At 39.6% G+C, this 27,686-nt stretch overlaps 1 protein-coding gene across 2 annotated transcripts in view; it reads left to right on the top strand.

Annotated features, from left to right (window-relative positions):
* LOC126272254 (DNA methyltransferase 1-associated protein 1-like) overlaps positions 1-27,686 on the top strand; it is a 78,254-nt gene that overhangs the window by 36,714 nt on the left and 13,854 nt on the right. For both annotated transcript variants that reach the window (XM_049974968.1, XM_049974969.1), the window contains exons 4-5: positions 23,285-23,503; positions 23,602-23,709. In XM_049974968.1, the coding sequence (XP_049830925.1) occupies positions 23,285-23,503; positions 23,602-23,709 (327 nt within the window). The remainder of the gene's footprint in view (positions 1-23,284; positions 23,504-23,601; positions 23,710-27,686) is intronic.

Below are 27,686 nucleotides of genomic sequence, written 5' to 3'. Positions count from 1 at the left end.
GTTTAACGAGTCAGGTGTCCACAGACTGCTCAGAGCTGAAGATCAGTAACTATGTAGTTTAAAAACTAACTGAATACTCGTATGTGGCAACCCTGGTGAAAAATGAACTGGAAGATGATTAAGCAATACCGGTACATCAAACTGAAAACTGAATAAGAAGATTCAAGAGCAATGAGAAAAAATTTGGTATGAAAGAAACAGTGCTCTTACAACAAACCATTATTAACCAGTCAAGACTGTTGTAGTGGAGTTATATATTCTGCTTTCAGTAGTAACGCTTTTAAAGCAGTAACTGACAGTACTGATGTTACTATTCATCTATATCTACATGACTACTCTGCAATTCACATTTAAGTGCTTGGCAGAGGGTTTATCGAACCACAATCATACTATCTCTCTACCATTCCACTCCCTAACTGCGCACGAGAAGAACAAACACCTAAACCTTTCTGTTCGAGTTCTGAATTTTCTTATTTTATTTTGATGATCATTCCTACCTATGTAGGTTGGGCTCAATAAAATATTTTCACATTCGGAAGAGAAAGTTGGTGACTGAAATTTCGTAAAAAGATCTCACCGCGACAAAAAACGTCTTTGCTGTAATGACTTCCATCCCAATTCGCGTATCATATCTGCCACACTCTCTCACCTATTACGTGATAATACAAAACAAGCTGCCCTTTTTTGCACCCTTTCGATGTCCCCCGTCAACCCCACCTGTTAAGGATTCCACACTGCGCAGCAATATTCTAACAGAGGACGAACGAGTGTAGTGTAAGCTGTCTCTTTAGTGGACTTGGTGCATCTTCTAAGTGTCCTGCCAATGAGACGCAACCTTTGGCTCGCCTTCCCCACAATATTATCTGTGTGGTCCAAGATAAATGATTCTACGATGCTGAAATACTAAGAAGCGGTACAGCCAAAAGCACATAAAGTTAAATGCAACAGATTTTAATAATATATACTTTTAAGCTGACAGATTCATATATTGGAATTTCTGTTCATGAATAAATCTGCTTATAGTAACATGATTTGACTTCAGTTGTTAAACAGTTCTGTTGTGGAATTATGAGAATACTTCATACAGTCTGGGTCCGTTTACGAAAAGTGAAGACGGAATTTGAACCACCGTGTTTAATACATATTCGGAGTGGTTATTTCATCCAAGTAATCCTGTGAACAATGAAGAATTTCAGCTATAGCTACCGAGATATGGACAGCTGAAACACTAATGATGAGTGGCCCTGCATGTCGTCCAAGGCATAGAAGGTCGGCAGCTGTCTGTGAGGTGTTGCAGTTTGACTAACCAGTGCCAGGCAGCATGCAGTACCAGCAGCAACAGCCAGTGCCAAACAGCAAACAGTGTTGTGGCCATACGTGATGAGGCACAAAATGCCATAATTTGGTGGACTCGGATTGTTTTTTCCTTCTTTGTAAAGCCTAGTGGTGTGAACATATGAATACGGAGATAAAAGTGAAGTGTTTATTATGACGATGACTTGTGAATATTGTTGGTTTTTATCATGTCATTGTGTCACTTATACATTCTGTTGTTACAACAAGTGCTGTTGCATTCAGTAAATTCCAACCAGGTAATTACAACAAATATACATACACCCATTCCACTATTACATCAACTTAAGTTGGATATAGTTCACTACAGATACTTTATTACGATATATAGGTATAAATTTGTTTTAGTTTGTCCATGCCATCAGTCATGCAATAGCTGGCCCATCAGACATGCAATAGCTGGCTCACGTAAATAGAACAGTTATGCATATGAATATAATAGATGGAAACACTCCACATGGGAAAAATATATCTAAAAACAAAGATGATGTGACTTACCAAACAAAAGTGCTGGCAGGTCGATAGACATACAAACAAACACAAACATACACACAAAATTCAGCTTTCGCAACCAACGGTTGCTTCTTCAGGAAAGAGTGAAGGAGAGGGAAAGACGAAAGGATGTGGGTTTTAAGGGAGAGGGTAAGAAGTCTTTCCGCTCCCGGGAACGGGATGACTCCTTGCCCTCTCCCTTAAAACCCACATCCTTTCGTCTTTCCCTCTCCTTCCCTCTTTCCTGAAGAAGCAACCGTTGGTTGCGAAAGCTTGAATTTTGTGTGTATGTTTGTGTTTGTTTGTGTCTCTATCGACCTGCCAGCGCTTTTGTTTGGTAAGTCACATCATCTTTGTTTTTAGATACAGTTATGCATTTGGATGACAAGTTTACCCAAGTTGAAAACAGACTGCTGCAAATTGACACCAAACTCATGAATTTAGAAATATGGAAATGAATTTACTACCCAACATAATGGCAGAATAGATACTTTGGAAACAAGATTGAACATGGACTTTGATCATATTTCTGAAATAGACAGGCAGTTGGAGATAGTGGAAACTAAACAAGACAGTACCGTATAGCATGTACATTTTATCAAGGCAGAAATGCCAAATTAGTGTGAAGAATTGAGATGTTAGAGAAAGAACTGATGGATACCAAAACAGTGTTATATACTTTTACTCACAAGAATATTGATGTTCTATCAATAATATTTAATGAATTGGAACTGAGATTATAAAAACTTGAATTAACTAAGGATGTGCATTGTACAGCAGTACGTGCTAAAACTACAGAACTAGTTGACAACAAATATACACTTACAATGTTTATTTGTGCATTGTCAGGAACACCAACAGTTCACAGCAATGATAGTTTTAGTACAGACATAAATGCAATGATATAAAATAACGCTTTGAGCTTAGAAGCGACAAAGAAAAATTAAGAAAAGAAGTAGAAGCCCAGTTATTATAGAATGTGATAATACCTAATAACTATGGTGACTACTGTAACACTGAGCAAAGGATTAAATAAGTGATTTCTTAAGTTTTCACCTTAAGGCAATATTCACCCAGTTTTATTTCTGAAGTCATTTGAGGGCATGTTATCCAATTCCTGGTCAGATACTAATAAGATACAATTTGTAATAATCCACTTGACGGACCTCCACAGTGGGGTATGTTACAGGTTGAAGAATTCACATCGTTGATTTCGAGACAGCATTTAAGTCTAAGCATTTGAGTGAGGGGGCCTAAAAGAAACTGAGATTAGAACTTTCAGGAACAAAACCTTACAATAATGGTTCATAGAACAGATATAGAGATTTTTAGAGATATTATGGAGTGGCATCTCAACAAAACGAAATATCTAGATGATCTTATGAGAGAGAAACATTTATTGCAAGTTGTCACTAGCTGATTACCATGGTGAGTAAGGGACAGATTGTTAGCAAAGGATTGCGGGAAAAGTGAACAACTTACTGGAATATTTAGAACACGTAGATACAGTGGAGAGGCAAGCTGAAAGATGGGACACAGGCAGCACAACCAATTATAATAACCAATACAGTAATGTTAAGAGAGGATTCTCACCTCACTAAAGAGGATGCTACAAATTGAGCAAACAGGGTATGCAATGGACATGATTATAATCATTCAGGGAATAGATACAGAAATGCAACAGCAAAAATTATCACAAAAACACACTTAATGGTGCTACTACCATGAAGAGGGAAAACTAATACACTTCCAAGAAGAGGCTTGGTCCTCTGAAGCAATACCAAGGGAGCCACAACAAATCGTTTCAAGCTTAATGAAGTATGACTATGATCACAGTTTAATGTATGTTTTATTATGTGACGATGACACACAAATAAAAGAATATATGAAAACAAAATTAACATCCATTGTAAGTAATGTAACTGCGAAAGTTATTTTAGATTCTGGTGGTGACATATGAGTGGTAGGTTCATTTGTTGGATGCTCTCCCTCAGTTACCAGTCATAAGAATAAAGATAACAGACACAACAGGCAAACCAGTATATGCAGGATTGTTCATTGTGCGAATCATAGTGTACTCCTAGATAAATTGAAGTTTTATGGGATTGATGGTATAGCCAACCAGTGGATCATGTCATATCTAACCAAAAGAATGCAGAAAGTTGTACTTCATAGTAATTCAACCAACAAAATCCAGGGACATAATTCTGACTGGGGAGAAATTATATATGGGCTTCCCCAAGGCTCAATCTTAGGTCCACTACTGTTTCTCATGTATGTAAATGATGTAGTGCGTAATGTACAACAAGCAGAATTAGTTCTTTTGCAGATGACACCAGTATCATAATCACTCCCGGTATACGTTCAGAAATGGAAGATATGGTGAACAAAGTTCTCAAAAGTATCATTGACTGGTTTTCTGTGAATGGCCTCATCCTGAATTTCACAAAGACACATGATATTCAGTTCTGCACCTCGAGGGATACTGCACCAGTGATAAATGTAACACATGGTGATGAAATAATACATTGTGTAGAAACTTCAGAATTCTTAGGTGTCCATATTGATGAGAATTTAAATTGGAACTTGCTTGAATGAAAAACAGCCCACAGTTGCACTAAATTATGTTTATTTTAAACCTTGACATGGTTTCTGCTATAATAATATAGCCTTCTTCAAAAGTCATACACACTAATAAATGAAAAACGTCTTAGCCCAGTGTCTGCGTCAAGACCAGCCATTGGGCTAAGACAATTTTCATTTATTAGTGTGTGTGACTTCTGAAGAAGGCTATATCATTATAGCATAAACCATGGTCAAGGTTTAAAATTATCATAATTTAGCACAACAGTGGGCTGTTTTTCATTCGAGACAATTTCTTAACGGTTGCTGTTGTCACTGCCACGATGAAAATAATGACATTTTGGAACTCCTAAAAAAACTTAGTTCAGCCAGCAAATAGCAAATTTTTGGGAGAGAGAAATCAGTAAGTTGACATACTTTACTTTTTCTTCATTTGGTAATGTCATATGGAATAATGTTCTGGGGTAACTCATCTTTAAGAAAGAAGGTCTTCATTGTCCAAATACGTGCTGTAGGAATAATATGTGTGCACTTGTAGACATCTGCTTAAGGAGTTGGGCATTCTGACTACTGCTTCACGGTTTATTTATTCCCTCATGAAGTTTGTTGTAAATAACCCACTACAGTTCAGAAGGAACAATGAGGTACATAATTACAATACTAGAAGAAAAAATGATTCCAGAATGAAATTTTCTGCAGAGGAGTGTGCGCTGATATGAAACTTCCTGGCAGATTAAAACAGTGTGCTAGACCGAGACTCGAACTCAGGACCTTTGCCTTTCGCGGGCAAGTGGTGCACGTGCCTGAAAAAGGCAAAGGTCCCAAGTTCGAGTCTCTGTCCGGCACACCATTTTAATCTGCCAGGAAATTTCGTAACAAAAAAAACGATGTTTATTACCCAGCATTATGGTTGTCTTTAGCATAGAAAGGGGGAGGGGAATGCTACAACAAAAAATTTTGACCACTTCCTCAGTGATATATTACGTCTAACAGAGAGCAAGGTAAAATGCGAAAATAAATTTAAAAAGTTTCTCCTTGACAACCCCTCCTATGCCGTTGAAGAATTTCTATGTTTGTAATGTGTAAAAGGTGGTGGGTAGGAATCGCTAACACTATCTGTATATCTTGTTTTCATTTTGTGGGAATAATAATAATAAGAATTATTATTATTATTATTATTATTATTATTATTATATGGTCATGTTTAGAGTACAAAGAGATGTACAAATTAATTTGCAATATCAATGTAAAATGACTCTTTCCACAGCATGACAATTTATCGTGCAAATGATCTGTGGGACATGAAAGTAACTAACTTAAGTTTACATTAAACAAATACACATTTTAACAAGCTGTGCTTGTTGTGAAAGGTTTAAATGTATCTATGATTTTGGGTATAGATTGAATGTCAGACAATAATGTATTGTTAAACTTCCAAAATGAGACAGCAACATTCATATATGGACATGAAGATATTTAGCTGCCATTCATTTTGAGCAAAGCAACACATCCAGATTAGGACTCACTTTAATGACAGGAAGTACACTAGAACAGGATGACAGGCACCAGTTAGTTGTAGATGTGAACAAGTGAATGAAGCAGATATAGTTGATAACATTAACAGATCAAAGAATCTGCATATTCATGAAAAGAAGGATATGATTTCTTTATTACATAGACATATAAATGTATTTTCAACGTGCCCAGGCATTATTAAAGACTTTATTTGTGGGTTGAGGATTAAACCACACAATCCATTTTATGGCATTCCCCTTCTCCATATCAGTATTGAGGAAGCCATTAGTACAAAAATAAATTGAAAGAATGTTACAGTGGAACATTATATAAATGTCCAATAGTTGTTACAATAATCCATTAGTAGTTGTTAAAAAATCAGATGGCATTTTACTAATAGTGGTGTGTACATGAACTGTAAATAGAACAATAGTGCCAGAGAGGGATAGGCTCCCTGTAATAGAGGAACTGTTAGCCAAGTATGAAGAAGTGAAGTGTATCTGCACAGTGGACCTGATGGGAGGTTACTGCCGTATTGCTTTATGCAGTGATCCACGGAAGTATATGGCATTCCTGTTTGAAAGAAGGTTGTATCAGTTCGAAGTGCTACCATTCTGCCTAACAATTCAGTCTCTGTTTTCGCAAGAGCTTTGGATAAAGCAAGAGGCAGTGAGTTATGAAGTTAAGTGTTGCTATATGACAACAATGTAGTAGTAATATCCACAACATGGGGAGAACATCTAAACACTGGATAAAATTTTCATGAGATTAAGTTCCCTGTGTATCACCGTGAAATCGTCAAAATCACAGTCTGGGAGAAGCAGTGTTAAGTAATTGGGACATCTTGTAAATACTAAAGACATTAAGCTTGAGTCACACAAATTGGGTCCAATAAGACTGTGTCCAGAAACAACTAACAAAAAACCAGCTATAATCATTTTTTTGAATGGTGAGTTTCTACAGAAAATTCCTTGCCAATTCAGAGCTTAATGCACCAAGTCTGATGAAGTTATTAAAACAGAACACAAAATGGAGATGGGATATAAACTGCCTTGAAGAATTTTCAAAAATAAAATAAGCATTGGCGGGATGCCAACTGCTGGTTTACCTGAATTTCACTCTTCATTTTCATATGGCAGTGGAAATATCGGATTATGAGTTGGGCTGTCACATATTCCAGGAATACGTGACTGATCACACATTAGAGAAAAAACCAATAGCTTTTGCTAGTAGAATGCTCACTCAACATGAACACAATTACAGCATTACAGAAAAGGAAACATTATCAGTAGTGTGGACATTCAAGAAATTTAAATACCTACTAGCAGGAAATGCTATATGTACAGCAACACGTACGGACCATAGCATGTTGATATTTCTATTAAAGAGCAACACAGTGGGCTAATATGCTGTGCTCTCTTTCTACAGAAATTTCATTTTACTATTAAATATATAAATGGGATAGATAACATAATACCCTATGCATTGTCTCAACTACCTGTAGGTCTCCAGTCAAAACAAAATGTAAAAAAAAAAAAGGGCAAAATTGATGTTTATTTTCTGAAAGTAAATGCATACAAGGAAGACAAAAAAAATTTTGCAAAAACTTAGAAAGTGAACAAAAAGAAAATAGTCACTTACATTTACAAATTCGTGCCTTGCACCAAAGTCACACTGACAGTTGGAAATTGTGCAAAGGAATATTGTTTCATAGTAAAAGCAACACACAGAGACGGTTACTATGCATCCCACAAAATAGCCTTAATTTAATGACTTGGTATGTATGTATAGGATATGCTCATTTCAGACCAAAAAAGTGAATCATGCAAATTTTACTACTTTAAGAATAGGAATCATCTAGTTAGAAAAATTCTGTGATCCTGTGAGATGCGTCAGGAAGTAAAAGTACAAACTATTAGTGTGCACACTACATCGTACCTCATCATTAATTCAATTTGTGGGATTTATCGGCCGTGGGCTTCTATGGTCCTCTGCCTAGGGGCAGCAGAGAAATGATGTATGTATTTGTGGTATTTGAATGCTGGGACAATCTAGTAAAATTATACTTGTTAAGAAAGGCTGCCTCTCATTATGTTGTAATGATATTAATAAAACATTTTAAAAATGTAAGTCAAAAAAATTGCTTTTGGATAATGGAACTCAGATTCCAACCAAACAGTTTAAAGAATTTTTGGCATGGGAAGTCATGAACCGCATCTTAATTTCTAAATTTCACTCTCAAAGTAATGCAGCAAAATGGGTCATGTGTGAATTACGTGGTTAGACTTTCAAAATGGACCGACATGGTGATAGAATTTTTGAAAATGTTAAATGAGGTGCAATATTCAGTTACAAATGTTGCCCCAATGGAATAGTAGGAAAGCAGATAGAAGGAGACTCACCTGTGAAGTAAATTGAATGACTACAGGGGGATGTTGGACCACAGAAGTCACTGAATAATGATGTGAATAATTTACTATTAAGAGAGGCTGAGAGAAGGAAAAAGAGATGGAAGAAAGGTACACCCACACAGTACAATGTAGGGGATTTAGTTTTAGTTGAGTCATAAAGAGCCAAAAACTGAAAAATTATAAGTAAGTTTCACCACTTAATAATGAAGATGTCATACCCAAAAGTAGCCATATTAACTGGCCTGGGGACAGGAAAGGATAAAGGTATGCACAATAAGGCTTGAGACCATTCATTAGCGAAAAAAAAAGAGTAATAATAATCGACATAGTTTCAGAATTGTCTATAGTATAATTAAACAATGGAAAATCCAGGCTGTTACAAAACTTCAGAAATTTATGGGAGGATTTGTTTACTATTCAGCAGAGTCAAAAGATGTGCAAGATTATAACTATTTTGTGATGTGTAGTAAGGGAGTATAAGAGGAAAGATAGACATAGGGAAGAGACAATTTGTAATATTGCTTCAGTGTAGGACTATGAAGGAGCATGTTTTGAAAGGAGACCCTGGAAAAGAGGTGGTATGTTGTTGATGCTTAAGGTATTAAAGTTGTCATTATGGATCTTCACAGGCAACTTTCATGTTATATTGTTTTGGGAAGTGAAGTAATTGAGATTATTTTAAAGTTTGGTGTAAAACACTTAGCGTACTCGAAAAGTAATCGTCCGCAGCTTGTGGTCTCGCGGTTGCGTTCTCGCGGTCGCGTTCTCGCTTCCCGAGTACGGGGTCCCGGGTTCGATTCCCGGCGGGGTCAGGGATTTTCACCTGCCTCGAGATGACTGAGTGTTTGTGTTGTCCTTATCATCCCATCATCATTCATGCAATTGGCAAGATTGGACTGAGAAAAGGCTGGGAATTTGTACGGGCACTGATGACCACACATTTGAGCACCCCACAATCCAAACATCATCATCATCATCATCATCATCATCATCATCATCATCATCATCGTCACCGAAAAGTAATGATTGAGTGTAAGTGGAAGTGTACTTGGAGACAGCAACGATTGGAAGAGAGGCTGTCCTTGGTGTTGAAAATGACTTAACCTGTCATCCTAGCATGAAGAATACTAAAGGTGTGGGTAGTAAGGTTAAATGTAAATGTTGATAGTAAAGGACCTGGTAACATGGAATACCAGAGCTGTCGTAAAAACTGTGTGCAATGAAAATGGATAAAACCTTAACCTTTCCATCTTTCCATGGTCTCTTATCTATGAAGGTTGTGAAGTGGCCATGTAATCTAGAATATTAGGCTAAACCTATTGATGGGTCATCAGGAAAGATAAATTTTTGTGTCACTTTCAAGTCTGTAAAGTTTTGTAATTTATGAATGGTTGTCTCACTCCTTTTCGAACACTGGGAAATGGTTAGTATCTTTTCTACGGGAAGCTAATTTTAATTTGAATACGCTTTGCAAGGGAAAGGTATGAGTGAAACTTTCAGTACCAAATTAGGTCACATGTCTTCTGATATATTGTGGAACTACTACTGTACAGTGGACAAAAAGGACTACTTGTTTCTAATTGTTGCATTGATGATTTACCTGATTCATTTGGTGATGCCACTTATGTTTATGCATGATTTTGTATATACTGCATTATAGACTTTCGATTAGTCTAAAAAGGAAGAAGAAAATCATTGGCCAAAGTGAAATTTATAGAGTATAACATGATTAATTAAAAGTTACTTTCAAATTGGAAACTGGTAAGTAGTCAGACGCTTGTTGATTTATAAGGGGGCGACAGGTGTTAGGGTATGAGATTATGAGATTTCCCAGACGTTTTGTGGCAAAAGTGTTTGAAATTAAATAAGTTTGTTGATTACAGAGGATATGATATCCCAATTTGGAATGTAAAGCAACAAGTATTTTTAACAAAAGATCAGTTCACTGTTCATCTAGAAAAATTGTACAGAGGTTACAAATTTAATTATTTTGTGGGAAGATTCAGGAAGGAGAAGGTCTTCCAGAAGATGATAATGTAATTGCTGATGTATATACTCTTGTTTTTCTTGCTTTGTTGGCTTGGAGTTGGTTCATAGGAGATGTACCTAACTGATGAAGTTCAGGTTGTAATAAAAGGCACAATAAAAGCCTTCATACAAATCAGAATTGTTGTTGTTCTGGTTTTGGATACAAGTCAAATTCTTTGACTTACATAAGTAGAGTTTAACAAGTCGGTGGTTCACAGACTTCTTGAAGTTTAAGACCGGTGACAAGGTAATAAAAACACTAGCTGAACCCTCACAATAAGCCTGTGACAGGATTGGGATAGGAATTGCTGAGTGGGTGGATTGGGCAGGTCTTGCACCTGGTCTTCCACAGGAATATGTTTCCTATGGCAAGCAATTGGGAGTGGGAGAAGCCTGGGGATGGACCATGATGTCATTTAGGTTGTATGGGTGACAGAATATCACCTCAGGAGGGATAGAAAAGGTCTTGGATGAAGTTCCCTCCTTTCTCTGTTGTGTGTGCCTGTCAATAACTCAGTGCATCTTCTATTCGGTTAGTGGCCACCTTTACTCCTAAATTATATACCTTCTACCAGAACTTACCTGCTATATATCTGTATATGTGTTTGACAAGGGAGTAGGGCTCTGGGTAGTCTTATGTCACCATATTGCATCTCAGCATCTTGACACCTTTGCATCTAAGAAGGAAGTTTTTCATACATCTCCTCTGTACTGAAATGAATCTGCCAGTTTATACTCTTTCTTTGTTGTAATAGATGTCAGGTACTTCCCCTCAACGATCCATGCTAAAAAGGCATCAGCATCATAAAACTCACTAGCTGCTCTTCATTTATAGTACAAATGTTTGATTTTTTTGAAGTTTCCATCTTCAAGTTGGCAGCCACAGATCCAGGTGGAATTTTGGCATCACATATCAATACCACCTCATGGCATATCAAGTTGATACTAGAGCGGCAAGTTTCTGTCTGACATCAATAGCGGTTGTGCGGGATCTGGTGGCTGCTGAGCCAACCTCCAGCAGCTCTCTCCTATAACCATCCTCTGCCACCACAATATAGGACAACCAGCAGCAGCCGTTCGACCTACTTGCACTTGGAACCACTATGCAACAACACCTCTGTTTGTTATCCTTGGTGACACAGATAATATGGCTCAAATGGCTCTGAGCACTATGCGACTTAACTTCTGAGGTCATCAGTCGCCTAGAACTTAGAACTAATTAAACCTAACTAACCTAAGGACATCACATACGTCCATGCCCAAGACAGGATTCGAACCTGCGACCGTAGCGGTCGCTGAGCTCCAGACTGTAGCGCCTAGAACCGCACGGCCACTCCGGCCGACAACACTGAGATAGCTGGACGGTGATGCTTGCTGCAATATTTGTCTTGAATCTTTGGATGCCTAGAGAAATACAAATTAAGCAAATCTCCTGTTTCTTCTGACAAAAGTTGCTATATTACACTGTAGTCCAGCTCTCTTACTGTTGTATACAAACAGGAACTACTATACGCTCAATTCTAAATGCCATAGTAATATTAAGCTTATACAAACATGCAAGACTGTGCTTGCTTGGATCACTTAATTCTTCTCTTGAGTATTTGTGGGACCAGCTGTTGGACTGTACCAAAAGTGAAGTAAATTTGTATGGCATTATTATGTGGGAGTCCCTTAATTGGACGCTATTTCAGTTAGTTGTGTGACCTTAACCAACCCCTGTAATGTTACTAGAGAAAGGGGACCTAACAGTTCAATGAGGAATCTGAATACTATGTCATTCCTGGCATATCTTCACATCAATGAGAACCAATTAACCATGATATACAGTGTCTTCAAAAATCAACAGTAATTTTAGTAAACCTGTAGCCTCGTATTCACAAAATACACAATTTGACAATCATTTGCTACAGGGTACAATGTAATTATTTAATAAGAATAAATATGTGAACAATAAAAATGTTAATAATTTGTAACAGATCCTCCATTTTACATTACGTACCCATTCAATATGAGCTCTATTTAGCTCAAGAAAAGGTTAACAGAAATTGCTGTCAGACAGCTAATCATGAAGTTATAGTTCTCGGTTGGCATGTTCAGCTTAATGAACACTGAAAACTTTGAAACCTTGTAGTTGAGTATTTTAAATACTAGTATGAAAACTTTAGAAATAGTGTTGATGTATTCTGAAAACTCTTGTGTAAAGTAGAGTCACAGAACCTTCACACTCTTATTTAACCAGCAGCGCAGCTTTTCCAATTAGTGTACATTGTTCATATTCAGTTGGTGCACTCTGTGATGACCATTATTGTCCAGATGATAGTTTGCTTTCCATGAAATAGAGTTTGTTATCGGTATCCTACTTGCCGCGTGGCTTTTCTGTCTGTCAATTTATTGGCATTACAACAAAACAAAATGTTAAAGTTCATGGAAGCAGTTGCCTCAAAATCATTCATATAGGTAGCAAAAGCCTCACTTCAATTTGTGGATGTCTAAAATAACAGTGCACACAATATGCACTGTACCAGTTGTACAAAATTTTTGCAAATTCTAAGTCTGATCACTCAGAACCAACATCCAAAACACAGAGACAAAAGACACATTTGTCATCTCAGCTCACAACCACAGATAGACTTACTGACTGATTACTCTGTATCCAAATCTTCAATGACTACACTGTTACTTGCGTGACGGCCTGTGTCAACTTTATAGTAACATCATTCTTTCAAGCACATGGCAGTCAGTGCTAAGCATTCACAGCATACAATATTATACAGTGGGCTGAAGGAGAGCAACCCAGTTTGTATAAACAAATGTGAAACATCTTACCAAAATCATAGTCAGTTTTCTCTGATCGCTTTTCCTTCGGAGAGGCTCATCTGATCAGTGAAATTAAGCAAACTCTACCAACCTCACTCAAAAACTAAAGCTTCTCATTTTTCCTAAAACACTATGAGTGTGATCAGACATTCCACGAAAAATAAGAAAATTTTATGCAATGATCGAGAATTTACTTTACAATTATCCTTTCCGACATAGTTTCATACTGTATTAATATGAATTTGGTGTTGCAATATCTCATGTAAACTCCAGTAACTTCTATCATTTAATTTATAATGCAGTAAGTTTGCATAGCAATAAAACACAAAATTTACAGTGCCTAAAATAATTGGTTGCTTCACTTGGGAGTTGAGAGTGATGATGTTTCCTTATAACATAACACCTGTGGACACTCATGAATAAATCTCTTATTTATAGAGTGACCATGAAATTTAATATATTCCCTTTATAATTCAAAATCTACCAACTAGAATGATATGAAATTTGCATTCTTGAACATACAACATAAAATCTGTAGGTTTTGTAACATCTCTTTTTTATGTAAAAACTGAAGTCACTTGCATCTGTCTCTATATCCATTATAATCTCAGGAACTGCTGTAGGGACTTCTATCCAGTGTTGTCTAATAGATACACAGATTCACGAGGAAGGTATGTATGTAATTCATAAATGCTTTGTACAATTATGATGAATTAAAGTTAAGTTCTGAAAACAATGCCATTGCCACCTGGTGAACAGTTGCAATAACTAGAGAGAGCAGCAGTGCCTCCAGAATGCAACAAGTGCGATCTATTTCATATCTGGTGTGGTGGTCTAGTGATAAAACATGTGGCTGAAAACTGGAAGGGTGTGGGATTGAATCCTGGTTGGATCACTTTTCTCCAGTTTGCTTTGTAACTTAGAATTCACCTGCCAGTGATATGGAGATACACATTTCAAAATATGATAATTTCTGACTGTCAATTTCTGCTTCCCTCAGACTATTAATAGCAATTTGCATTCTTAATGCATCGCAAATTCTTCAAACAATGGGCAATGAGTTACTCAACTGTAAAATATAGTAATACATATAACCAATAATGAAAAGATAATGACATCATCATTGGGTTGTGTTGTAAAACCTACAGTTTGAAATAAGCAAATATTTTTAAGCACTATCTTCCCTGCTACAGTTTGAGAACATCTGCATAACGAAGGAACACGTGACTCCAAAATATTTGTTCTGAAAAACTACATCAGAAACTTTGTTTTGACTATATGAGTACAGCCCTCAAAGCCTTGGTATTCGTTTACTGAGGACAGACTTGACGACCCTGTGGTTCCTGAACTGGGGACTGGTACACGCCTCCAGTCCTCTGTTACCATAAGCTGTGGGCATGTTTCGGCAACCATGTATGGCCCGGCAGTGGAGCATTGTGTGTCAAGGATCTTGGCTTGATGGCCCGGATTGTGAGGATGGTAATATATAACCCTCAATCTCAAGGTGGTGCTGTGCGCACTGATGAGATACATGGCTGTTGACATGGAACAGTTGTTAATGAACAACCTCTGTGGAAACTGCCTGCCACACCTCCGTTATATGAGGCTTACCTAGGCACATGGGGCTCCGTCTAGGTGGACTTTTATCTCCATAGTTGCTCGTTGGACCAGGGTGGATCCTTCGAACTTTTGTCTGCCACCTCTGCATCACATTGAACTACAGTAAAGATGTTGTGACACGCAGAGACTTTGTGGACATCCCCAAAGAAGGCTGGAAGTTTAATGGGCCCAAAAGGCATTGTAGATGTGCAGAATAAGGCGGGTTTTCTTTGCTTAACCGTGCAGCACTATGTTCCCAACCCAATACTCTGTTTTAAATGCCAGCTCTTTGGGCATACCACTCTTGATGTAAGGGAAAAGCCACTTGTGGCAAATGTGGTAAGGCTGCCCACGAAGGAGCCAGATGTTCATGTTCTCCAAAGTGTGTGAATTGCTCTGGCTCTCCCCATGTCTGGAGTAGGGACTACTGTGTCTTCCTTGAAGAACAAGGAAATTAAAACAACAAGATGGATATCCTATGGTGAGGCCAAGAATATTTATAAGAACATGCAGCCCCCGACATTCTGTATCTCCTTTGCTTCAGTTGTTAAACAGCCAGTACAGAAAACCAATGCTGCTACACAAACAGAGGTAGCTAGTGTTAGCACTAGTACCCGTGTTTGTCAGTGTACTTGTGCTGCTGCAGTTTCTTCACAGCCTACACTTTCTTTCAAAACATCAGAAGAATCTGTGGTCACTAATGTTGCAGAGCTTCTTGCTCCCCCAAAGGTTCACTCTGGTCCACCATCCAGCACTGCTGCTACCACTACTGTGATTGTAGCTCTGGAACCTACCCAAGGCAAAAAATCAAAAGCCAAGCCCACCACTGATGGAGTCATGAAGTAAACAGTCCAATAATGTCGATGTCATCCTGTCGAATGTCTCTGCTGAAGGGTACAGCTAATGAACCATGATGTGGGACAGGGGCAATCATCTCGCCCCTACCAATTATGGGCTCCCCTCCCTGGTGGAAACACAGGCCGAAAGTACATCATCTGTGATAGATGGCTCCTACATTACAGTGGAAAATTAATGGGCTCAGGACACATGTAGAGGAACTGAAATTGCTAGCACAGAATACCCCCTGTGCCTGTGTTTACAAGAAACACGTTTAAAAAGCCACTGACACCACTGTGCTACAGGGTTATAGCCTTCACTGACAAGATGATGTGACTGGGAACAGAACCAAGTAAGGGGTTGCTGTGTTTGTTGATGATACACATCTCTCCTCTGCTCTCCCTCTGGCTACTGACGTGCAAGGAGTTGCTGTTGAAATTCATGTGTGTCAGAGGGTCACTGTTTGCTCACTTTGTCTACCTCTGCAAGATGCAGTAGCCTCTGAGACTCTTCTAGATGTTGTGGAACAACTCCCGTGACCATTTTTTGTCATGTCTTGTGTGACTCAACCTCTACGTGCCCTCAGGGTCAGGTTTTGAAGAGCCTCATGATATCTCATGACCTATGCGTCGTCAGCATGGGTACTCTCATCATTCCTGTGCTGCTACTGGGTCATTCTCAGGCATCAACCTTTCTGCTCTCCAGCCCTCACAGACTCTCTTGAATGACCTACAATCTAGTGACCATTTCCCACTCTACATTCACCTGAGGAGAAGCCACCAGCAAAGCTAACTGGACACTGGTCAGTCAGCTGGCTGTGTTTAAACATTGTAATAGCATCCAGGAATGGGTAGACCACATCATACGAGTGATCCATCATGCCACCGATCTATCAATTCCAAGGTCTTCAGTTGGTAACCTGTACCTTGGTGGACCGGCGAGTGCCATTCAGCAATTTGGGGCAACTGTGTCGCTCTCCAATGCCTTAAATGCCGCCCAGCAACCACTTGGCCTTTCAGGTCACAAATGCCATTGCTCTAAATAATTAAGGAGAGCAAGAAAAGGATGTGGCAAGTGTTAGTGGACTTTATCAATCGTTCCACTTGTTCTACAACAGTATGGGAAGCCATCTGGAGGATTTCCGGTAAACACAATCTTTTACTGATGGCAGCAGTGCTGAAACAAGGATGTCTCCAAACAACAGCTGGAGGTATCTCTCAGATGGTGGTAGAGCTTTTTTGCAAAAACTACTGCCAATGCCAGCCAAGATCCGGCACTTTGCTGCTACCATGTGTCTGTAGAGAGCTGCAAGTTGGGCTTCAGATCCCACAATTCTGAATCTTACAAGGGTGGTTTGAAAAGTTCTTAGAACAGAATAAGAAAAAAAGTATTGCATCACAGAAACTTTTTTCATTTTGCAATGTAGTCTCCTTGTAGATTAATGCACTTGATCCAACAGTGTTCCAGTGCCTTGATCCCATCTCAAAAATGAGTTTTTCAACTCCGGCTATCAATTATTCGTTTGAAGTGAATCTTTGTCCAGCAAGAAAAATTTTCAGTTTTGGGTAGAGATGGAAGTCTGGCGGAGCCATATCAGGTGAATAAGGCAGCTGTGGCAACAATTCCTACCTCAGTTAATGTAATTTTGTCATGGCGACGGCAAATTTGTGCGGGCGCGCATTGTCTTGATGGAAGATGACATTCTTCCTTGCTAAACCTGGCCTTTTTTCGCATATCTTTTGTTGCAATTTGTCCAAGAGGTTAGCGTAGTATTCTCCAGTAACTGTTTGCCAAGTGGGGATATAATCTACAAACAGAATCCCCTTCGCATCCCAGAACACTGATGCCATGACCTTTCCCGCCAAAGGAAATGTCTTTGCTTTCTTTGGTGGCAGTGAATCAAAATGTTTCCACTGCTTTGAGTGTTGTTTTGTCTCTGGGGTATAGTGGTTCATCCAAGATCCATACATGGCATACACTTGAAGATTGCAGCACTTCTTTCTACTATATCATGGGACTGGGTGGATAGAGTGACTTCAGCCAAGTTCGACTGGGTATATAAGGCTGCTAGTTCCCAGCAGATGTCGAAACTTGATCGCTTCATGCCACAACAGCTGATGGCACAGGAAATAACTGCATGACATTCCGTGGTTAATTTCACGGAGAAGATTTTAGACGATGCGACACTGTCACTTTTGGGCAAAGATTTTAATTTTCCACCTACACCAAGTGCAGTACCTCTTATAAGTTTCGTAAGTGGTGTTGAACAAGCTGTACATCACCTTCCTATGGATGTTGCTGAAGAAATAAGATGGGAAACTGGTTGGGTTCTTCTGAAAGCTCCTCCCCAATGCAGTAATATAACCGCTGAAGAAAGGGCTGCACTACAGAACCTTTGAGAAGATCCGGAAATAGTGGTGCTTAAGGCTGGTAAAGGTAATTCTACTGTTTTGTTACCTCGTGGGTTGTATTTGGAGAAGATGTGTAGTCTACTTAGTGATACTATGTATCGGAGAATTGATCAAGACCCAACAGCACGTTTGCAACGGAAGACGTGTGCACTTTTGAACTCTTCCTTGCTAGCTCCAGAGACCATCAAGCAGTTAAGACCACATGGCAGCGTACCACCGAGACTGCATGGTCTTCCTAAAGGGCCTTCTCAACTAGAGCCAGGAACTGGGAAATGGATAAAGAGGAGAATGCGCCAGCCAAGTCCCTAACTTTTCTTCCCTTTGTTGGAAATATCTCCCTCAAGATAGTGAGGATTCTTAATAATTTTCACGTGAAAGTGGTTTTTTGCCCGCCTTCTAAGATTTCAGATTTGCTGGGATCGCTGAAGGATGATTTGTTACTGTGGAAGGCGGGAATTTACAAAATACCGTGTCAATGTGGTATGGCCTATATAGGAAAGACAACGCGTACAGTGGAAGAGCGTTGTACAGAACATCAGTGATGCACTCGCCTACTGCAACCAAGTAAGTCTGCCGTTGCAGAACATTGTATTTCTAACGGTCATTCAATGGAGTACGACAAAACTTCGATTTTGGCCACAGCAACAACTTTTTGGGACTCCATTATCAAAGAAACTGTTTAAATACGCATTGCGGGAAATCTAATGAACCTTGACAGTGGTTACCAATTGAATAACGCATGGAATCCCATCATCTCTGAAATTTGCTCGAGACAAAGGCGCCAGAAGACTTTGATAGCTGCGGCCAGTGATGGTACCGATGGCAGCTGGGCGGTGTGGCCCATCTGTCCCTGCAACTGCAATGCATGTGCGGCAGTACTATCAGTGCACTATATAAGCTGGAGCGGAGAACGTCTACATCAGTTGTCGTTCGGCTCACCTGAAGATGGCTGGCAGTTGTCCAGCCGAAATATCGTGCAATGAAGTTTACGATGACCGGCTGCAAGCCCGAAATCTTTTTGAATAATGTGGGATTTGTCTGATACCTGACAGTTGTAGATGTGTATGAAAGCAATGATGTACCAAAGAACATCCCAGGCATGCAGTCCTATGGGTTCAGTCATGTTTTGGGCTGGTATCATTTACTGATGTCAGACACCTCTCTTTCCTATGAAAGATCATTTGAGGGCTGTGTATTAGCTAGACAGAATCCTCCACCCTGCTGTCCATCTAAACATGATGATAATTCTTGAGCATACTGTGCACACCTCATGAACATCGTCCTTCAGAAAGCAGGATTCAGCTAAATGGAATGAGCTGTGAAATTTCTGAACTGAACCCGATTGAATGTGCTTGGGACTCATTTAAACTTTCTGTGCAACATACCAGGTACCCTCATAACACACTGAATGATCCTAGGGGGACCACTGACCACTGTTGAAGAGTGGGACAGTATGCCAAGTGAGATTCGAGCATAATACAGTGTGGGAGTTGAAGAAACGTGGCGTTGAATGTTACCCACAAGCAAAGTTTGATTTCACAGATGCTCTTTCAGACAGGCTGCCTTTAGTTTTGTTGTTTTGTTTTAATTTACTGTAAAGCTGTTTCATAACCCAAATTCTTTCATTCTCTACTCCCTTTCAATCAAATCCCAGACACCTTCTCAGACAACCAGGTTGAGCAGTTTCGATAATCTTTCAAATAAATAAAAGATCATTTGTTCTACACTGATTGAGTACACAAGCTTGATTTATAATCTATAAGTGTTCTGTACTATAAAGTTAAGCTACTTTGGTCTCACATGTGTACAGTTTGTTCAGATTTAATTTTCAAGTTTCTCTATCTAAGCCTCTTGATAGGGAAACAAATTTGGTTTTGTTGTTTCAATCAAAACAAATGTGTTAATGCTCTAGAAAACATGTTTGAGATTGGATTATGTGTATTGGTGTTGCAAGAGAAAATTTGAATTTGTAAAATTTTATCAGCACTCGGTATTAATTTGCTTTAATAATTTCATTGAAAATAATTGTGCTACTATGAGTATGTTGGGTTTTTGTTGATTAAATTTGTACCCTGTATTTATTGTTGCTCATAAAATTTCAAGAAATTTCAATAGTGTTGGCCTGATTCGTTTGCCAAATATATTTTCAATTTTCTATGGGGAAACAGTTTTGTTGTATTCCTATTAGTACTTTTTCATTTGAGCAACATGACTTAAGTTGAGAGAGAAGTGATCCTTATTTCTGGACTCTTATCATGTCAGTATCCATAGAATGGGCTCTGTTTTTGGTCTGAATATTACATCCCCCCCCCCCCCCCCCCAACCAAAAAAAAAAAAACCTTGAATGTACTCAAAGTATTAACCCCACCAGCGACATGACTTATAAATAACCTAGGTCTTGTGCACCTTACACTGACCTGTGTAACAGAAAGAGAACAAATTTCATGAAAAACAGTTGTTGTTGCTTCCAGCAAGACGGCTTTGTCACGAATGTATGCTATAGTGTGTTCTAGTTTTATGAGATACAGTAAATGCTGGTATTCAACTGTCCCCCCACAGAAGGAACCAACAGAGTCAACAAATAGCTGCTAATCAGTACAGTAAGGACCTGTCCCCACCCAACCCCAACCTGCCACAATCAAATCCAATCCACATACCTCCTTACATTCAATAGTAAGGAATGGCCAAATACGAAACACATGAGTGTATTGGTGTGCAGTCATTCATAACTTAGCCCACTAAACATATGACAAGGAGATCTCTTCCAGTAACATTGGAAGTTACATTCAGAGCAGTGGACGCACACTGTAGAGGAAAGCAGTGCTTTCTGAAGTTGTCATTGATAGTGTTACGCTGTGCTCCAATGTCTATTCTTCTAGAGGTTTTATCTGGGATGTAAGGTGAGCAGCTCTCCCATATTTCCCAGGATCTCCTGTATAATAGCAATATTTTCATAATCCTGCCAGCTTCATTGCTGACCACCAGTTTCTTCCATGTATTTTGTCAATAATCACTGCTGCAAGTATTAATCCCATGAACTACTATTGATAGTTCAAGTTCCCTGGCTGGCCGCTGTGGTCGAGCGGTTCCAGGCGCTTCACTCTGGAACCACGTGACCGGGGTCATGGATGTGTGTGATGTCCTTAGGTTAGTTAAGTTTAAGTAGTTCTAAGTTCTAGGGGACTGATGACCTCAGATGTTAAGTCCCATAGAGCTCAGAGCCATGTAAACCATTTTCAAGTTCCCTGAATGACTCACCTCGAATAGTTTTGTGTGACTATCAGTATGGTTATTGACATATGAGAGACCACTGTCCTGCTTTGCATGCTCTCCTGTTTTCATGTATTAAGGTCTGTATGAAATACTTGCTAATTTTCTTTTCAAAATTACAATGTTAAAGTTCCTACATTAAGCACATATCGTTAAACCATCAGAATGGTAGAAACAAACTCACCCCACAGAACTTTATTATTCAGATCATTCATTTTGTTGGCCTGATTGCAATGAGCTAGTTAGTTTCATCAGAAATAATGGCCATCAAAAGTTACTGCAGTTATAAAATTTTGTACATTTATTCATAGGGAAAATCTTATGAGTTAACAGGTAAATTCAGAAAGAAAGACCAATTTCAAATTAAAGAGGCTAGTTTTCATCTTTGTTTCTAATAATCAAAACCTAATTAGTTTAAAAGATATTGTTTGTTAGAGATTTCACCTGGTCATAACTTCCAGTGTTAGTTATAGCCAAAGTAGAGCGAACTGTTCACTCCATCTGTATTGTGTGAAATTTTAGTTTTGAAGAAATAAGAACTATTATGCTCCGTGCATGTCCAAAATAACTACCTATTTGTAAACATTAGAGACTGTAAGTGACCTGGTCATCACTGGTAGGATCTTAAAGACATGATAAAAGACTGGTAAACTTCTGAACTTAAAAAGAAGTGTCTGGCTATTTATTTTAATAAGTCCTACTACAGCACTTTCGGGTGATGATCCAGCAAAATTGCTCAGCTATAGAGTCTTATTCGGTAACAGGTAGGACTGGTTTACATGACAGACATGATCTGTTTTTGGCTGCTACAGAAAGAAGACGGTTTGGCCCAAGGGAATGCGAGGAGTGGAGAAAGAATGACATAGTGTAGGCATCTAGAAGGTACTTGTTAGAAAATATAAAATAAGAAACATGTTTTAAACACTTGAGTGTTATAGTCATTTCTTAATGTATACCACATGTGAGTCTAATTACATGCTTTTGCACTCTAAAAGCTTTCTCTCGGTTTACCGAGATACTCCAGAATATGATACCATATGACATGTAGAGTCAAAGTAAACAAAATATGGCAGGATTTTTATTATTATTATTATTATTTTTATTTTTATCTCCATTGCCACCAATTCCAAGATAATTTGACATAGTTGTGCAGTGGAAGTTTATTACGACTAACACTAAATCTCCCTTAAAATCTTGTTCAGTTGTTGGTCATCTCCCCTAAAACCATGATCAAATGTTGGTTGCCTTACTGCTACATATCATCTGTCATTTAACTGTACCTGTTTGCAACTTGAAGCTTCAAGGCAGGGATAAGAAGAATGCCTATTGCAAGCAGTCCTTTCACCTGGTACACCATCCAAACATGCCTCCAAGCATGACTCAAACTTTCGATGTCACTTATGATTTGTGTGCAACTCCAGTGACAGTGGAAGTTTACGTTGGTCCTGGACATGTGTTCAGATAGTCCCACTTCTTAAGGTGATAGTACCCAATAAACAGTAAATAAGTGTCCAAAACCTGGTCTGGGTCACATGTAAAGTTGTATTAGATGAATAAGATTGTGACAACTATGTTAGTGAACTAATTTAATTGATTTGAGTGGGTAACATAGACAGTACTTCTTGACATAAAAATATGATGCCTATTGTGATCCACTCCTCGATCGTGGCCTCATGTGGTAGCTGTTTGGAAGAGCACAAGAGACGAACTGTGAGATTGATGCTCTGAACTAGTTGTGAAATGTGCTTGGATGGTTCATTTGGTAAGAGTGATAATGACCAAGGCTAGAGTAAAGTCCCTAGTCCAGCACACATCTTTAATCTAGCACAATGCCTTATGATAGCCTTCACATCATCTGTGAGCTAGAGCTTCATTCTACCTTATAACTTGACTATTGCTTTGTTGTTTTATACAAAAGTCATGCACTTTCTGATTTACTGTGAATTTCTTTAGTGTTTCCTTTTCTAGAAAGTTCCTGTTCCAACGTACACGGATTCAGAGTACCTACACTATTTACATAATGAATCATGGAGCCGACAGGAAACTGACCACCTATTTGATTTATGTAGGCGATTTGATTTAAGGTTTATTGTGATGAAAGACCGCTGGGATCGCACTCGCTTCGGTGATAGAAGTGTTGAAGATCTAAAAGAGCGCTACTATGAAGTCTGTGCAATTCTTACCAGGGTATGTTCATTGTTCATGATTCTTCATTTTGAAATTATAATGTGTTTCTTCTGTAGAGTTAACAGATTTATATGTTCTTACCTATACTACTCATTCAGGTGCGGGCCAGTTCAAGTGCAGAAGCAAAAGTTTACGTGTTTGATGCAGACCATGAACGGCGAAGGAAGGAACAGTTGCGGCGGCTTTTTGAAAGAACACCTGAACAGGTAAAATTATGTCTTAGAAGAATTATAAATAATCTGTATGTTCTGTAACAACATATTGACTTTCCAGTCACATTTACATATTATTAACTTCACAGTTGAAGTGAGGGTGTTAGGAAATTAAAGTTGAGTGCTTTGAGTGAGGCTCAGTGAGTTCACTCAGCAGCAGTATGAAGGCTCGTTTCTCAATTGTTTACCATTGTGAATGCTGCTTCCTAACAGATAATGCAGAAGTATGAGAAGCCATGGCACTTGTAACCATTTTTTATTTATTCTGTATTTTGTCATAATTTTCTTGCTTTTTCTATACACTGTGGGATATCTTTTAACAAGTAGCTGGCTCTGCAAAAATCATTTTTGTCATTGTGGGGTGGTTCCTTAATTAAACATGTTTTGCCTGCTCATATTAGGCATCTTAATTGTATTCTGCAGTTGATAGAAATGTGTTTTTCAGTTTGTGAGCAAACACTGTAATGAATAGAGACAAATAGTCTCTATTGACATGAGACGTTAAGTGATGGGTAGCCATACAAACGAGGCATTGGACAGTGTGTGAATACAGTCAGACCACAGAGGTGATAGAATGTATGCTCTGAAAGAGAATGCATTGAGTGTGAAAGAAGCTATTTGCCTACTCTTCTCTCTCAACTACGTAGCAGCTAAAGTAGCAGGATAGGGGATCACAGTTATCAAAACGAGATTCGTTGACCGAAATCTGATAGGCATTCTTCTCAATTTCCCTGAATAGATAGCTCTATCGTTAGTAGGTATCATGCAATAAACCACATATGCACAAAATGTGGAAAAGTTTCTCAACTCTGTCAGAGCAGCATGTACAAAATAAAATCAGCGTTATTTAATCTTAGACAATGAAGTACCATAGTAAGACCAACCATATTGTATATTTCAGGATGGTCTAAAAGAGGCAGAATGGAAAATGATAACTGAAAGACTGAAATATACTATCAAAAATAGTGGGACCTACAGTTACACAATTTGACACAGCAAGAATTGGTTCAGTTAAATAGAGAATTAAAACAGAAATGAGAAAGAGGATACAGTATGTAGCATTTTATATGCTAGTTTTCGTTATATCGTATTCATCACAGGTGCATATGGAATAACCAAAAAGACACTGGACACATATTTTGTAGGCCAGAAGTTTAAATACTCATTGTGCCATTCAGATTTAATTTGTTCACTTTGTTATGTTTGATAGAGTGTCACAGTAAGTACACTTTTTAACAATACATTTTATTATCCAGATTATTATGTAAATTGGAGAGAGCAATTGCCAGGATCACTTGTTTGAAAGGGACAGTTGGTTTACTCTCTCCTTTTATGTCCTTGCAAGGTGACAAGGATACAGGAAGTAAACAGCAATTCCCAGTAACATTTGCAAGAGTTTATTGCACAGTGGTTAACAATACATATCATCTGGTATCACAGACTGAAGGCTTTACCGGAGCTGTGACAAACACAATGTAGTGCTCTGATGTGTGCACAACTGATGCCTGGTGATGCTCGGCAAGGCACAGCAGCTGCTTGGTGATTGGTGCTGCAATGAGACTAACTGTGTGAGCGGCCTGATGAGGGCAATTGATGCTGTGGCAAGAGGGGTGTGCAGGCACATAGTGAGACAGGCAGTGTCTATAGCCCAAAGAGCCATCAAGGCCGTGACAGGTACTGGCAGTCACTGGTGAGGCAGTGCTCAATCAGCAGTGACAAACTGGGGCGCAGTGGGGCTGACAGCCCTGTGAAAGTAGTGGTGGCAGCTGGGAGGTAACTCTTAAGCGTCGGTATGACCTGAGACGTCAGGATACCAATGGAGTGCGCAGTCTTAGGAGCTAGTGAGCTGGCAATGATGTCATCAGCTCTTGGGGACTGATGGAAGTAACAGCTTGACCAGCAGTGGCCCATGATATGGATGAGCCAGTGAGACAGATGGTGAAAATCTGACTGATGGTCAAAAAGTGGCGAGCATAATTGCCCAGCATAATTGCCCAGAGCTGGAGAATCTACTGCCTGGTAGTGGCCTCATTATGAGTTATAAAGGCAGGCAGGTTGATATTTGCATAATTATGTGATTGATGCAGTGGTGCTACAGACAGTGTGTACTGGATGAAAAAGTTGTTTCGCAATCGCATGCCACTATAGGCTGTGTGTGCGCAGTTTAGCGTGAAACTAGTGCTTCTAACAAGGAAATACATGTGGCTCAATTATGAGACAACCCACAGGATGTGAGGTAATGTTGGTGGTTGTAGTGGCCTGTTTAATGGCCAGCTACAATAGCCCACCTCCTCAGGAGGAGATGGCAGGGCCGAGATAGCAGAGCCATCTTGGCCAAAACGAAAGATGAAGAAGGAGAGAAGTAGTCAGAGACGCGAACCTAGGCAAACGGGGCATTAGGAGCACCAAAATGGGTGATAAGGAAAGGATGGGCCAGAAGATTGTTAGTTCCTGCAGGAAGTGAAGGCTAGATTGATGGTGATGGCGACAGCCATCTAGTAATGAGGGCTTGCAAAAAAGTACATGCTATGATGAACAGAGGAGCATGTCAGGGGCAACACCAAGAACAAGCACCATTGAAAATAAGAATAGCATGACATCCATGCATCCAGAAAAGAAGCATGAGCTGGAAACACAATTTACTTCACAAGGCGGACGACAGGTGCTGGGTGTGGAAGTGCCGAAGAGACACAGAAGAATGCTAGAATGGACTGAACGGCGTCCTGTGACGCGGGAAACAGAGAGACAGCATTGGCAGGCCATCGGCGGCCAATGGGAGACTAGCTCGACCAACACCGACCACCTGAAACACAGTAATGCCTGTGAGCCATTTAAGTATTTGAAGGGTCAGTAGCAGCCAGTGGGAGCAAGGAGCTCAGCCATCAGTGGCTGCTGGAGATGTGAAGGTACTGACAGGATGTCAGCACAGAGCAGGGCATACATCGAGACACTGGTGGCGTGGCTAGATGCCAGTAGGCCAGTGGGACATCAACTGGGACACCAGTGGGCTCAGCCAAAACCAGATGGACCATTGGGACATTGATCAGATGTCTGCAGCTGCCATGAGGTTGACTTGACAAACATGACTGCTGGAGTCACCATGATGTTGACTGGCTCAGCCAGGAGGACACAGCAGCAGCCACGTCCAGATGTAGGCTGCCTGATGAAGATGCTGGGGTTGCTGCAACAACCGCTTCACCAGCTTATGTGTCTGTACAGTGCCGGTCGTACAGGACAGTGGCCGCAGATGAGGCGATGCATGTGGGATCACATTGCCTGCTTTTGACTGAAGGTGGACAAGCTGCCAGTGATGGCCTTGAGGACGATGAAACCTGTGGGACATAGGGAAGTGACAGCCGAAGGAAGCACGGCTCAACCAGTGGTGGCTGCCAGGCTTCAGCAGTGGAGGGGAGCGTGGCTCAACATGTAACAGCTGCTGGTTACGTGACTGCGTCTCTGGAAACTCTGTCCATCAGCAGCCGAGCAAAACAAGTCACTATCCACAGCAGCTGGCAGGACGACAGGTGTTTGGTTCGTGAGGCAGGGAGATGCGCCGAGTGAGACAAGATGTGTTAATTCATTGAGACAAGATGTTTGATTATTAGTTGACAGCCATACCTGCAACTGATGTATTGTGGCAGAGCTGGAACACCTCATCACCAGCTTTTATCTCCTTACACAGTGGCAAGATCATAGGAAGTAACTAGGAGTTCCTAGTGAGATCTGGTAGTCTGTTGCACAACAATACATCTGGTACAATAATATTGTAGGTTCTTCCAGATCTGGTCTGGACCCAGTATAGTGCTATAACATTGAATTGAAATTGTGTGTTACAAAAATTGTATAACATTCCCTGAAGCCTATGAGGTGTGTCAGAAGTGCTGCTCAGCATCCACTTTTGTTATAACAACTGTGCTTTTTATCTATAACTTGGCAGTGAATAACCTCCTTCAACAATTACCTTCTTTTTT

Source organism: Schistocerca gregaria, chromosome 5, assembly GCF_023897955.1.
Source record: "Schistocerca gregaria isolate iqSchGreg1 chromosome 5, iqSchGreg1.2, whole genome shotgun sequence".
In the NCBI taxonomy this organism is placed as follows: domain Eukaryota; kingdom Metazoa; phylum Arthropoda; class Insecta; order Orthoptera; family Acrididae; genus Schistocerca; species Schistocerca gregaria.
This window is presented reverse-complemented; position numbering and strand designations above follow the sequence as displayed.